Genomic DNA, 13,416 nt, shown 5'->3' with positions numbered 1-13,416 from the left:
AATCCCAGATATGGATCCTGGAAGCCTTTAAATAGGGGCATAAGAAGCTGCCTTATACAGAGTCGTCGCCATGGAAGAGCGCTGTGTTTAAAACCATGTGAAAGATGTACCCGTGATGAGATGATCTGGAACCTTCCCTGGGGCACCACAAATAATTACTGGGCCATCTGTCAGGAATGCTTTGATGGTGTTTCCTGCTTGGCAGGGGGTTGGACTGGATGGCCCCTGTGGTCTCTTCCAACTCTTCTGCGATTCTATGAGTCAGACTGCTGGTCCGTCTTGCTAGTATTACCTGCACTGATCGGCAGTGGCTCATCAGGGTTTCCGACGGAATTCTCTCTGCCCTACCTGGAAATGCCAGACATTGAGCTAGGCAAGCCGCTGCCCTCCCACTGAACTCTGGCCCTTCCTGTAAAACCAAAACAGGTTTCCAGGCCTCATTTCTGGTTCTGAACATAGGGCTGATTTAAATTGGGGCAGAAGGAGCTGCCTTATGCCGTTGAGCAACAGAGCCTTGACCTGTTGTTGAGAGCATCACTGGAGTGGCCTAACCCCAGACAACCTGCAGAATTCATCACCAAAGGATGTTGAAATGGCCAAGCTGCTCTGTGGCTGTGATGGACAAAAGGGACTTCTGCACCATTTCATCAAATTAGCTCCCTTTCAAGGTTTTCAAATAATTTAAGCATTCTAGTGATTAGATGGAGGACGAGAGAGAGAGGAAAGGAGAGGAGGGAATTGTAGTGGCTTTCAGGGAGAGGAATTTGGGGGGGGAGCACTGAAGCTGTTCTTTGGTCCCTGTGACCCCCCCACTGCATTTGCCCACATTGATTTCTAGAATAGCTCTGAAGACATAAGGGTTGGCCACTTGCAGTGTCATTCCCCCACAATTAAAAATGAAAGCTGAGATTTTTCCACTCTTGGACTCTCTGCTAGGGACCGAACTCTGCCTTAGCTTCAGAGGTTATGGGCTCCAAGTCTTCTTGACCCCTCAGTTCTTTCCCTGGCCCATTTTGCAATCTTAAAAGCTCTGTTTGGGGCTGGTTCCTCTGGCGAGCAGCATTGTGAGATCTTTCCACACACACACACACACACAAATAAATCCCAGAGCCAGCCCTGTCCTGGTTAGCTTTGAGGAACACTATGTAGACAGTGGCTCGGGGGGAGGGCAGCTGCCTCTGTCACTCAGAGCTTTTTTGCTGCCTTGTTTCACCAGTGGTGGCATGCGCCTGTTGCACAAATGAGCATGAGCACCTGCAACCCACAGGGCAACCCTGTCCCCACTTGTGGGCCCCTTATCTGGCTACCCCTGGCCCCAATGTAGCACCCCTGTTGACCCAACTTGCTTACAAGCTCTAGAGTTCATGTGGGCAGCCCATGGGTCACATGCAATGGGAGGTAGCCCCTTCCCGTATGCGACTGCCTGGTTGCCTTCTACAGCCAAAGACCCACTCAAAATTAATCGCTTTCCTTCTGTCGTGGCTGCTCCCTTTGGTTCTCTGGTAGTCTTGAGCTCAGCGCTGATCTAGCCATGCTTTCCTCGGCCAGTTTTGTCCAGATTTCTCCCTGCTTCTGACCATAGATGTGCCGGACAGAGGATCTGCCCAGCACAGACTGGGCCACCTAAAAGGGAAGTGGAGTGGGGAACAGGCTTTGTAGCACAAAAGGGAGGTAGCCAGAGTCACTCGCCCCAAGGGCATCTCGTGATGCAGAATACAGGCCTGCCTTTGCTTAAGGGACACTGGGCACTAGGGCTCCCCCGTCTTCCCATTGGGAACTCCTCTACCCAGGATGGCACTGAAGGCTTGAGGAGAGGACAGTTGGCTTCAGAGGCGCCTCAGCAACAGGAATACGGCATTAAATGCTTCTGAGAATAAAACACACCCCTAAGCTTGCCAGTTTTGTGGGTGGTTCCCCCGCCACCACCAGACCCAAAATATTCTGAAGATGAACGGAGAGATGTCCCTGCCCACCCAGGAATCCGTTCGCCACCCATAATTGGGTCACACATCTTAAAGTCAGTTGATTAACCAGCGAAAGCTTAATTCAAAATAACTCGGCATGGCCATTGATTAGCAGGGCCTTCCTCCCCCCCCCCCCCCCGGCACACTAAACTGACAGTTTCATTGGAGGCAGTCCATTTAGCAAACAACTCGGCTCTCTATACCAGAAATTAGCTTCCTCAGATAAGTCATATTTGCACAGTTTGGGGGAACAAAACAACTAGCAAGACACAGGCCACTCACTGCCTCCTATAGAGGGCAGGGTTATGAAACCAGAGTCTTTTTCTGCAGTGCCTGGAGAAGGCAGAGATTGAGCCTAGGACCCTCCCGTGCAAAGTTGAACCTCTTCCACAGACCTACAGCCCCTCCGAGTAGCCCTGGGAGAGGAGCAGGCCCCAGCTCAGCCCAGCCCTGCATCCTCATGGGCCCCCCCACCTGCCTTCATGTTCTCCCTCTGGGCTTAGCGCTGCGCACGCCCCGCCCCCGCCCCCCAATGAAGGGCAGCCCTCAAGGAGCTTGCACTCCTGGGTGCAGAATGGGGCTTGCTAATCTCCTGGGGTGGCTGCCTGTCCACCCCAGACCATCTGTGGGTGATGAACTTCATGCCAGTATCCTGCACATGGCAGCCTCTAAGCCATCTTGTCAGCTGGGGCTGGTGGAGGGGCAGATTTGGGCCCATGGAGGCAGACGTTTCAATAGCAGGGCTGAGACTGGAGTCCTGGACAGTTTTCTGAGGCCATTTTGTCCATGTCATGTATCACTGCAATGAGATACGAAGACCATTTTCAAGGCAGGTTTGTTTTTGTTTTGAACAACAAGCAGCAGCAGCAGCAGCCTTCCTTTACTGAACTATAAATTATCTTACACTTTGTTTAGCACCCTTATCAGGTATATTGAGATTCTAGAAAGATAAATAAATTCTGTCTGGTTAAAGGGTAAGTTGTTTGGTCCCAGGTCCTGCCAACCTAGCAGTTTGAAAGCACGCCAAAAAGTGCAAGTAGATAAATAGGTACCGCTCCAGCGGGAAGGTAAATGATGCTTCTGTGCACTGCTCTGGTTTCGCCAGAAGCGGCTTAGTCATGCTGGCCACGTGACCGGGGGGGGGGGGGCCTGTCTGCGGAAGCAGACAAACACCGGCTCCCTCGGCTTTTAAAGCGAGATGAGCGCCGTAACCCCAGAGTCGTTTGCGACTGGACTTAATTGCCAGGAGTCCCTTTACCTTTACCTAATTAATCAGTCAGGAAAATAGACTCAAGTGAAAAAGGTTGCCTCAGCTGTCCTGCACCTGCTCTCCTTACCTGGGAAGGGTGACCTCCACTCACCTCTGGGGAGTCACCCAGGCCATGACCCTTAACCTCAAGCCTCTAAGCCCCCAAAGCCATGTTGAAGTCAAGAGTGCCTCTGCACACATGCAGAGTGCCTTCACTCAGCTTACAGGAGTAGCATGGGTGGGGGACAGGGTGGAACTCCCAGGCATGTCTGAGCCACAGAGAGGGCTAGACCAGCCCATCTCTGGCACAAGCATGGCTTCTGCCAACAAGAAGGCACCCATCCTGCTGCAGTTTCCTCTCCCCTGAGCCAAAGTAGCATAATCACTTTTAGGCTGCTTCCCCCTCCACCCACCCACAGCCTCCTTCCCTGGGGAATTGCTGAGCAGCCGCTGCAGCCTCCTGTCTCCCCACCCCAAAAAACGGCTCCTCTTTGATGGGAGCCTTGCTGATGCCTCCTCCCCTCCCTTCTGGGTGATCAAAAGCAGAGACAGGCTCCTTTGTGAGCTGGTGCCAACTGTTTCTAAAGGCTTGGGGAAAGGGGGGGTCCCCACCCAAGGAGCCGGCAAAGCAAGATAGAATCCACTCATTAAAAAGCATATTTGGATGGGGTTTTAATTAATGGAGGCAGAGGATGCAGTGGTAGAACGGAGGGGAAAGGGAGGACAGAGACCACTCCCCCCACCCTCAAGCCTTCCACTTCCTCCTCTTCGGTGGGGTTGGGGAGGCTGGTGCTATTCCACATGTCCCACTTTTACACAGAGAGGCACATTTCTTCTTCCCAGCTAGGCCATCCCTTCGTGCCAGTGACACTCAGGGCCTGGGTGAAGCCCTGCAGCCTTCTGAAGTGACAAGGCCACTGCTTTGGGACTGCCTAGTTGAGTACTCTATGTCCGAAATCCAACAGCCACTCACACACACACCACAGCTTTTTAGCACTTTTGGTGGCCAAGTCCAAATACTGCCACAGTTGGCTATGGTGGTGCCATCATAGAGACAGGACCACAGGCCGCACTCAGGTCCTGCTTGCAGATTCCCTGCAAGCAACTGGGTGGCCATTGTGAGAACAGGATACTGGACTAGACAGGTCCCTTTGGCCTGATCCTGATCATGCTGCTACTGCAGGGCTCTTCTTCGTTCTTATGCTAAGCAGGCAGCCCTCTCAGAGCTCCAAGTGCCAGGGCAGAAAAGCCTTCCTGAAATGGGCAGTTGGGCCCATGAGTCCTTTTGTCCCTGGTGACCCATTTTAATCATTTGGTATCAAGAAGAGGGATTCTCTCTGCTGCTCTGTAAATGCTTGTTGGTTTATTGAGATTTATGTCCCATCTTTCTTTAAAATATCTAATGCAGCTTTCAAGCAAGATAAAATATTATTCATAAGCGGCAGCAACCGCAGCCAAATGATACCAGCAATATCAGAGAGAACCGCTTGGCAACGTGAGTGTCTAAAAGTCAACAAAAACCTACAAGCAGATGAAGGTTTAAGGCTCCACAAAAACTCACCAAGGTCCTCGCTGCCTTTCTAAACCTAAACCACAATGGGAGCAGGCAGAAGTGCCTTGGGAGAATGCTCCAAATCTTATGTGCCTCAGCCAGCAAGGCTCTGTCTCTGTATCCTGTTCCATAAAACTCCTTGGATGGCTTGTAACATTTCAAAACACAATAAAATGAGATGACTTGGCTACACCTCAGGGGAAGAGCCCCTGCTTGGCATGCAGAAGGTCCCAGCTTCAGTCCTGGCAGCTTCTTCAGGCAGGACTTGTGCCCTGCCTAGAGAACTGCTTCCTGGGAGGAAGTAATCGTAGGCAGCTTCCTCTCTTCCGCATATATTTTGAAACAGGAAGGTCAAAAGGGGCATTGTTATCAGCGCCAGGTGGGCCTCCCTGGGTCGGGAGCACCTCCATCAGCAGGATGCCACCACTAGCTCTGCCACCCAGTGCCTCCAACACTTCTAAAAATCATAGCTGTTGGATGCTGAGCTGAGAGGGAACCCAAAGGTCGCCTTCGTGTCCCAATGGGTTCTGACCACCTCAGGCCTTAACTCCTACAGTCCTGTTTGAATCAGCCCTTTATTCAAAACCACAGACTGAATTTGTACTTTGTTTTGGGTGGAATGATCACAGCTCAGGGGCTGAGTGTCTGCTTTAAATGCAAACAGCCCCAGGTTCAATCCCTGGCTTCTACCAAGTATCACAGGTGGGAAAGGGTCATGTCGGAAGCCCCCATTTTGTGAGTGCCACAGCACCTTTCCCCCTTTGTATTGGTACATGTTGAAACTTGCCCATTTACTCCTCTCCCTCAGCTTGGGCTGCTGAACTTTCCAGAAAATCACTACAGAGCCCGCAAAGTGTTCTAGGTTAGAGTAAAGGCCTCTTGAAACCAGCATCTTGTCTCTGTGCCCAACCATGGAGGTCTGGAAGCTTGCAAGAGCTCATCTGTGCAGCAGCCCATTTTTGGAAGCTCAAGAGCAGGGCGTGAAGTCAAGCAACTTCTTCTCTGCCCTTTACAGCCATCCTTCCACCCAAGCATCCCAAAAAAGCAACAGTGCATGGCTTGACTCTCCCAAGTACGCCAAAGGAGGAGGCATCTCTGCAAGTGGCTTTTGCAGCGAGTGCATAGAATAATCTAGTCATCTCTATTTCTGTAATGGGGCTTTCTGTCCTCTGTGGCCAGCATGGAAATGCTGATTACTGGGGGGAGTGCAGGCTAGTAACTTTTGTGGGCTTATTTTAAAAGGGCAGGTTAGACCACTACCCCCCCCCATCCTCCTTCACCATGGTGGCTATTTAATTGTTATTTTTAATGTGCACATTAATAGTAGAGACACAATTAACATCATGTCTACTTTGTACCTAACACTCCTCTTCTGCGTCAGTGGAATTAGAGATATTGGAATTAGAGATGTTTCTTTAGCCTTCTGGAAGGCCAGTAACCAGAAAAAAAGGTGGCATGAGCTCAGAAATAGGTGTCTGTACAGCCTGGCATCCCTTCATCTCTGCATATTTATCCCTTCTTGCAGTAACAAACTCAGGTGGGTGAGTGCCAATAGGATTGGAGCAAAACTGGGGCCACCCGGAAAAAAGAGGCATACCAGCATTCTCGGGGGAGAATGCAAATAAAATAAATAAAAACCTGGACATAAACTCAACAAGCAACTGAGTAAGGACTGATCATGCTTAGTAGCCACAGAATTTATGGCACTTGGTTGGAAATCTAAAAATGGGGAGAAGAGAAAGGAATGGAATGGGCAGGCAGGCACACTAAACAGAACCACTCCTACTCAGAGACGAGGCTACACTACAGTGTCTATGCCCACCCTTCAAATAAACAAAAGATTTTACAGGACAGCTTACCCCAGTTGGGTACAAAATGCAGAGTTCATAAAAGCAGCATAAAACCAATTTTATTTCAAGATTAGAAGTGCTCTTAAAAGAAGAAGCAACTGAAAAGGCCTCTGAAAGGGCGAAAGATTTATACGATCTGAAGAGAAACCATCATAGCCAGCCATTGGCCTTCATTTTCTCTATTGAAAGTGAGCTTGGATAGCTCAGTTGGTTAGAGCGTGTTGCTGATAACACCAAGGTTGCAGGTTTGATCCCTGCATGGGGCAGTTGTATATTCCTGGACTAGATGATCCTCAGTGTCCTCCCTTCCAATTCTACACTTGTATGATTTTATTATTCACCTCCATCTAGAATCACTCCAAGAAATTGGGCTATACTGTTGACAGGGAGCAGCTCAGCTCCCTCTGGCGCACACTGGAGCAGGGCAAAGGGAAGGAGCTGTGGGGCCAGAGATGCCTTTCAGCTGGCCCCTCCCTCCCAATGGGGCTCCCGTGTGTTTCCCTTTGCTTTATTTTGCATACCTGCCATTCATTTGTTCATTCCAGTTCTGCTCCCCTTCACCTGCGGCCTGTGCCAGCCTGTTGCAGAAAGGTGGGGGTGCTTGCATTGGCAGCATAGATCCTACAATAGGCGGCACGATGGGATGAGCCCTCCCTGGTTTGAACCAGGTGCTCTTTGGGGTCTTGGGTGCCTCCTGCATGGAGAAACCCCCAGTGAGTGAGCACAGAGAACTGCGTGGAGCCCCTTTTCCTCTCTTTCTCCCCAGCCTTTGCTGGCCTGATCAGCCTGTAGTGCAACAGCATCCTTTTGGTAGGCTGGGAACATCCCTCCATCCTCAGCCAGAGCAGCTCTGCTGTCTCCTGGTGGAATTAGCATTTAGATAGCCGGGTTTATCTCCCAGGAGCACATCCCTGCCCTTCCCGACATGCTTCTCCATTGCCGGCAGCTATTAACGCAGCCACCCGGCTTAGCCTGCCTTTCTTCCTCACTCAGCCTCTGCCCCCTCTCTTTCTCTGGGGTCCGTAGCAACCCTCCCCTTCCTACAGATTGCCACTGTGTGCCCCCCCACCTGTCTGCCATCACCAGCTCACCTCCTCAGTTTCTTATTTCTCCTGCGCGGGGGGCCAGGACCACCGTACGCCAGGAGGAGGAAGAGGATAGAATTTATAGCTCACTTGCTTGCCAAAAGAGCTTGCAAGGGGTGCCAGTTTCCCTGCTCTCCCCTTCCAAGCCCAAGCAGGTCCCTCCTTACCAAAGCAGGGAGGGGTATTTCATTTTTGTATTGAAAAGCTGCCTTAAGTTAGTGCAATCTCATGTACATTTACTCACATGTAAGCCCCACTGAGTTTGGTGGGGCTCAAATCACAGCTAAGTATGCAAAGGATGGCCACATAATTGGAATTCCATATGAGTAATTTGAGGTTGGGAGGGGTGGAGAGAAAAATACTGCATTGAGAAATCATGATAGCACACCCACAAGAAAAAAAGGGGGGGGGTTTCCTGAAACCAATTTTGCTGTTCAACGCTTTCATGTTGACCTCTGGCCTGCCATACAGTGGTGCCTCGCTTAACGAATGCCCTGCTTAACGAAATTTCCGCTTAACAAAAGGTTTTTTCTAGCGGAGGTTGCCTCGCTAGACAAATTCGTTTTACGAAAGATTCGTCTAGCGAATCGCGGTTTCCCATAGGAATGCATTGAAATTCAATTAATGCGTTCCTATGGGCAAAAAAAATAATTAAAAAAAATTAAATGCATTCCTATGGGATTCGCTAGACGAATTTTTCGTTATAAGAAAAGACCTGTGGAACGAATTAAATCGTCTAGCGAGGCACCACTGTACCTTGGTCTTCTTCCAGAAACCATGTGAAGGAACTTCTTAATAGACCCATTTTGCAGATGAGGAATTAAAAGTTAGACATGACCAAACCTGGGATTCAGAGTCCACAAGCTCCCTCTCCCAAAAACACATAAAATCCCCTGGGATATTCTCACAACTGTCTCACAGCATATTCTCACAACTGTCTCACAGCATATTCTCACAACCGTTTCGGCACTTTGTACCTACCCAAAATGCAAATGTTTTGGGTCATCCTGCTTTGTTCCCAATGGATGCACATCTTGAACAGCAACTAGTCATACCACAAAATGCTCTGGGTTTTGCTGCTGCTGTTTAGCTGTAGCACCAGGGTTCCCCTCCAGACAGCAATAATGTGAAAACACTGGGGAAACATCACAGAACAACTAATAAAGCAGAACAATATGTGGATGGTCCTGTATGTATCCACTGCTAATGCACTATTATTGTTTCGATGTTGCAGAACAACACAGCTCATCCTGGAGGGGCCCTGGAAACGAAGCAGTGAGCCCACTCCAAAACTTTCTCAGACATGAGCAATATTGAAAGCAGAATTGCATATAACCACCCCAATGCCAGTATAAGGCAGTGTTCCTGTGTGAGATGGAAAGGGGTGGGGGAACCAAATCTCTACCTGCTATACACTTGGTCATGTCTGCCTCTCTTCTCTCTCTCTCTCTCTCTCTCTATCACACACACACACACACACACACACACACACACACACACACAGTTGACACTGCATGTATCTCCCACAATTCCGTTCAGGGGTGTGGGGGTGTTTTCTGTGTGTTTTACCTGCATCTTTGAAGAAGCTCCTGCGCACCCTCCATCCATTCTGCCAACCTTTCCCTGCCTAGGGCACTCGGTAGCTGTGCAGGGGCAACGCTCCCCCACCCTGGGCTCTTCTCTTTCCCCCAACTCACCTGAGAAACCGTCTCCCCATGCATCAGGGTCCTGGGTGTTCAGATAGGGTGGAACTTGACACTTCTTTTTGTCACCCTTTCTCCCTCCTCCCCAGCTGACATATTTTGCCCATGATCAGAGGTGTTTTGTTTTTTCTTCCAAGCATTCCAGACAGGTGGTGCCCTCATTCAAGTCAGGGCTGGGAGAGCGGGGCTGGGGATCAGCTCTGAGAGGGTAGCAGGGTAAAAACAGTGATTGGGAAGGGGGCAAGCCGACAGGATTCCTGGGTCTTTGAAGGATGCCTATTCAGAGATTTGTCAATTTGTCTCCCCTCTTACCCAATCCCAATGGCAGAAAACTTCCTTCTGCTTGATACCACAAACCATTTCGATTTACGACTAAATATGTACCCTCTGCACTCCCAATTTGGAAAGGGCCAAGGAGCTAGAGTTTCAGGCTCCCTGGTGAATTCACAATGGACCATTGGTTCGGAGTACTGCTGGGGTGGGGGAGGGGGCAGTTGGGACACCCCAAGAAAAGGGGCGAAGGGGCAACTGTTTCGGGATGGGGTTGTGGGTGGGGAAGGGAAGATTTGAAATGATGCAGTCATGGAAAGAAAAGAACAGAAATGAATCTAGCGAGAAAGAGACATTTAAAAAAAAAGCAAGGTGCAGAGAAAGATGTTTAAAGAAAAGAAAAGAAAAAAAGTTGTTTTTTCTCCAAAAAACATTCTTACCTAGTTTTCTTTTTTGTAATTTTTTTTCTTCATGCTAATATCACACGGCCTATTTGTTGATGTAAGTTGACTGAATTCCGTGGTTTGCTCTCTTATTTTTAAAAACAAACAGAAAGGGAAAAGAGGAAGAGGCAAGAAAAGGCAATATTAGTGTTTTAGCAGGAGAGGATGGGAAGCCAGCCAGACAGCCAAGGGTTTTATTGCTCTTAATTCTGCTGTTTTATCTGTTTAATTTTTGCGCATTAAATGACTTTTTTAATTCTTTTTTTTCCTTCTTCCTTTGATTATGATTTCTCTAGACTAATGTGTTGCAAAGGAGAGAGAGAGGAGGAAAGAAAGAGGACAGTTTAGTGGCCAGGGATGGAGACGGAGGGGTTTGGCTAGCTATAACTCGTGGCTTGAGTTGTCTTGTGTCAAGGGGGCAGGGCGCCTACGAGGTCACTAACCCGCTCTCCCCTCTTCTGTCTCTCCCCCTTTTCTCTCTGTTCTAGGAGGTGAATTAGTATTGCCCATAATAACAGAAGACTCCCTAGACACCCCTCCAATTGCCACCCGGTCTCCATTCATCCCCCCGCCTCCCACCTTTGGCCCCTTCCTAACCGTAGTCGAGACCACCAAAGACACCCTTTCCCCGCCATCCCATCCAAGGCCCCCCTGTCTGGCCGACCAAGACGACAGCGACTGCGAAGAAGGGATCGAGGCCTCCGGCTATGCCTCGGGCGAGGTTTTCGACTCCAGCCTGCCCCCTACTGACGACGAAGATTTTTATACCACCTTCCCCCTGGTCACGGATAGGACCCTAATAGGCCGGCCGGAAGGAGCTTCCAAAAAGGCCCAAGGATACCGCCCCAACCTTAGGACAGGACTGCCGGCTTCGCCCTCCGTCCCCGACCTCCTGACCTCCACAACCTCTCCCAATCTGGTCCGTAACATTCCCGCCGGCAAAATGAACAACCGGGAGCCCCTCAACCCCCAGCCAAAACAGTACCCCCCACTCTCCACCTCCTTTGAGCCCGACAAGCTAAACAGGCTTAAGTACCCAGGTATAACCTCTTCCCCCAATTTCCACAATCTGCCCACAGCTAACCCCACCGGCCCTGGGGAGAGGGGCCCCCCCGGTGCCGTGGAGGTCATCCGGGAGTCCAGCAGCACCACCGGCATGGTGGTCGGGATCGTGGCGGCCGCGGCCCTCTGCATCCTCATCCTCCTCTACGCCATGTACAAATACCGCAACCGGGACGAAGGCTCCTACCAGGTGGACCAAAGCCGGAACTACATCAGTAACTCGGCCCAGAGCAACGGCACAGTGGTCAAGGAGAAGCCAGCCGCTGCTGCCAAAACGCCCAGCAAGAGCAAGAAGAACAAAGACAAGGAATATTATGTCTGAGCCCCCCCTCCCAGCCCCCCCAGCCCCTGCGTGCGCCAGAGAGACCGAAACCCAGCCGGCACATGCAGGGGAGCCACCCAGACCTACACGCACCCAAACTTTCTGGAGAGGAGACCACCCAAGCGCGTCCTTCCCCTTCTTCCACATCCGAGAGGCCAGCTGATGGCGCCCTCCAGTGGCCACCTCCACCTGTCCCTCTTGGGTTTCCTCATCCCTCGTTTACTTTAAGCCCTTCCCTCCTCGCCAAAAGCAAAAACACAAAACACACAAAGGAACCACAGCAAGAAGGTTGCAGGGTCTCCCTCCCTCCCCAACTCCTTTTCCACCCTGGCCATCCAACCCTGCAGGGTTACTGTTTTTTCCCCTTAGGCAAACAGAGGGGGAAGGGAAGCCTCTGGCCGAGGTGAAGGGAGGCAGCGTTGGCCTGAAGAGAGGGACGCTGGGAAGGAGGAGGATTAAAGGGTAGGGAGGAAGGATTTCAAGCTTCCCATGTGAGGTTGGAGCCAGGATGCTGCTTTGTGATCTGTCTGCAGGAGAGTCTTTGCCCCTCTCTTTGTTGAGGGGCTTTTGGTGTGGAAAACAAAAAACTGGGGTCCACCCATCTTTCCTCACCCCACCCCACCCCAGCACCACGCTCTGAAACAGAGATGCCTAGCTGGAGCTCACAACTCTACAGAACCCTATAACTGAACTGGGGGGCAGAGAGGACCCACAGCGGCCAAAAACAACCCCTACTCCTCCTCCTCCTCCTCTCTCTTGGAATTATCTCAAGCAAAGGGGTCTGTCCTTTCTATCCTTTCTCTCTCTTCGTTAATGTGTCAGAGTCTTGGAAATGTGTGGAATAAAACAAAAAGATTTTTAAAAAGAAAAACTACTAATTATAATAAAAGAAGCAGGTGGCGTGGATTTTGCTTGCGCCGTTGGGCTGAGGACTCCCTCCTTCCCAACAGCCAACACCTAGCCTGTCTTGTAATAAAAAGAGGGAGTAAAATTGAGGTGGTGTTTGACACCCATAAATCAATGCAGTGGAGCGCAGCTTTGAGGTGCAGCTGCATTGTGTGTGTGTGGTGTGTGTGTGGAGGGGGGTGGTGGATCAAGTATCTCCTGGGGGTTTTATTTTGCAGGGGTCCAAATGAACCAACCTTCAATACCTTCCATCCCTTCCCCGCCCCTTTTCACTCTCCCTTGGATCAAGGTGCTACTATATTGTGGTCTTTCTTTAAACTGTGTTACAAGCATGTGAAACTTGGGCTGACTTTTAGTTTTATGTCGTTTGTCGGGGCCGGGTGTCGAGGAAAAAATATGTGTGTGTGGACCCAGACGCAGCAGTAGCAGCAAGGACATCCCTTTGCATCAAAGCCGCAAGCAGACCTTGGCGGTTTCTCCAAAGGGCGAAATGGCCAGTGGGAGGAGGGCGAGGACTTGTCCGTGTGTGGTGCAAGTGGTGAGCGCGTGCAGAGCGCGTGGGCGCAGCTGAGGCGTCAGTGTCTCTTCCCTCCCTGCCCTCCGGCTGCCTTCCCAGTTCTTCCAAAAAAAGAGAGAGAGAAAGGGAGACAAAAAGTCAAGAGGAAGCCATAGATAACTCTGTGCAGAGTTCGATCTATCTGTCTATCTATAAATACACAAAGATATATATATATAAAGATATATATAGAGATATATAAGATATAAAAAGTATACATAGTATATGGAGAGTTTAAAGGCGGCCGTTTGAAGGAAGGGTCAGGGAAAGGCTCTTGGCTCCAGGAGTCAGATGGAAGGGTCTGCGATGGCAGCAAATGGCCAGTTCCTACATTTGCCCAAGGTCAGGGCTGGGGAGTTCCACTGTTCAGATCCTAGGGGCCTCCCCAGGAGAGTTTTGAGGGTATAGATGAGGGGTGACGGCTTATTCCAAGACGGCAAGAATAGCCCCTTGG

The 13,416-nt window shown here is 50.4% G+C and overlaps 1 protein-coding gene across 1 annotated transcript in view; it reads left to right on the top strand.

Annotated features, from left to right (window-relative positions):
- NRXN2 (neurexin 2) overlaps positions 1-13,023 on the top strand; it is a 308,880-nt gene extending 295,857 nt beyond the window's left edge. Inside the window, exon 20 of the mRNA XM_088659270.1 lies at positions 10,605-13,023. Coding sequence (XP_088515396.1) covers positions 10,605-11,500 — 896 coding nt within the window. The 3' untranslated portion in view covers positions 11,501-13,023. The remainder of the gene's footprint in view (positions 1-10,604) is intronic.
- Positions 13,024-13,416: the final 393 nt, after the last annotated feature.

This window comes from Zootoca vivipara, chromosome 16 (genome assembly GCF_965207765.1).
Source record: "Zootoca vivipara chromosome 16, rZooViv2.hap1.1, whole genome shotgun sequence".
NCBI classification, from domain to species: Eukaryota; Metazoa; Chordata; class Lepidosauria; order Squamata; family Lacertidae; genus Zootoca; species Zootoca vivipara.
This window is presented reverse-complemented; position numbering and strand designations above follow the sequence as displayed.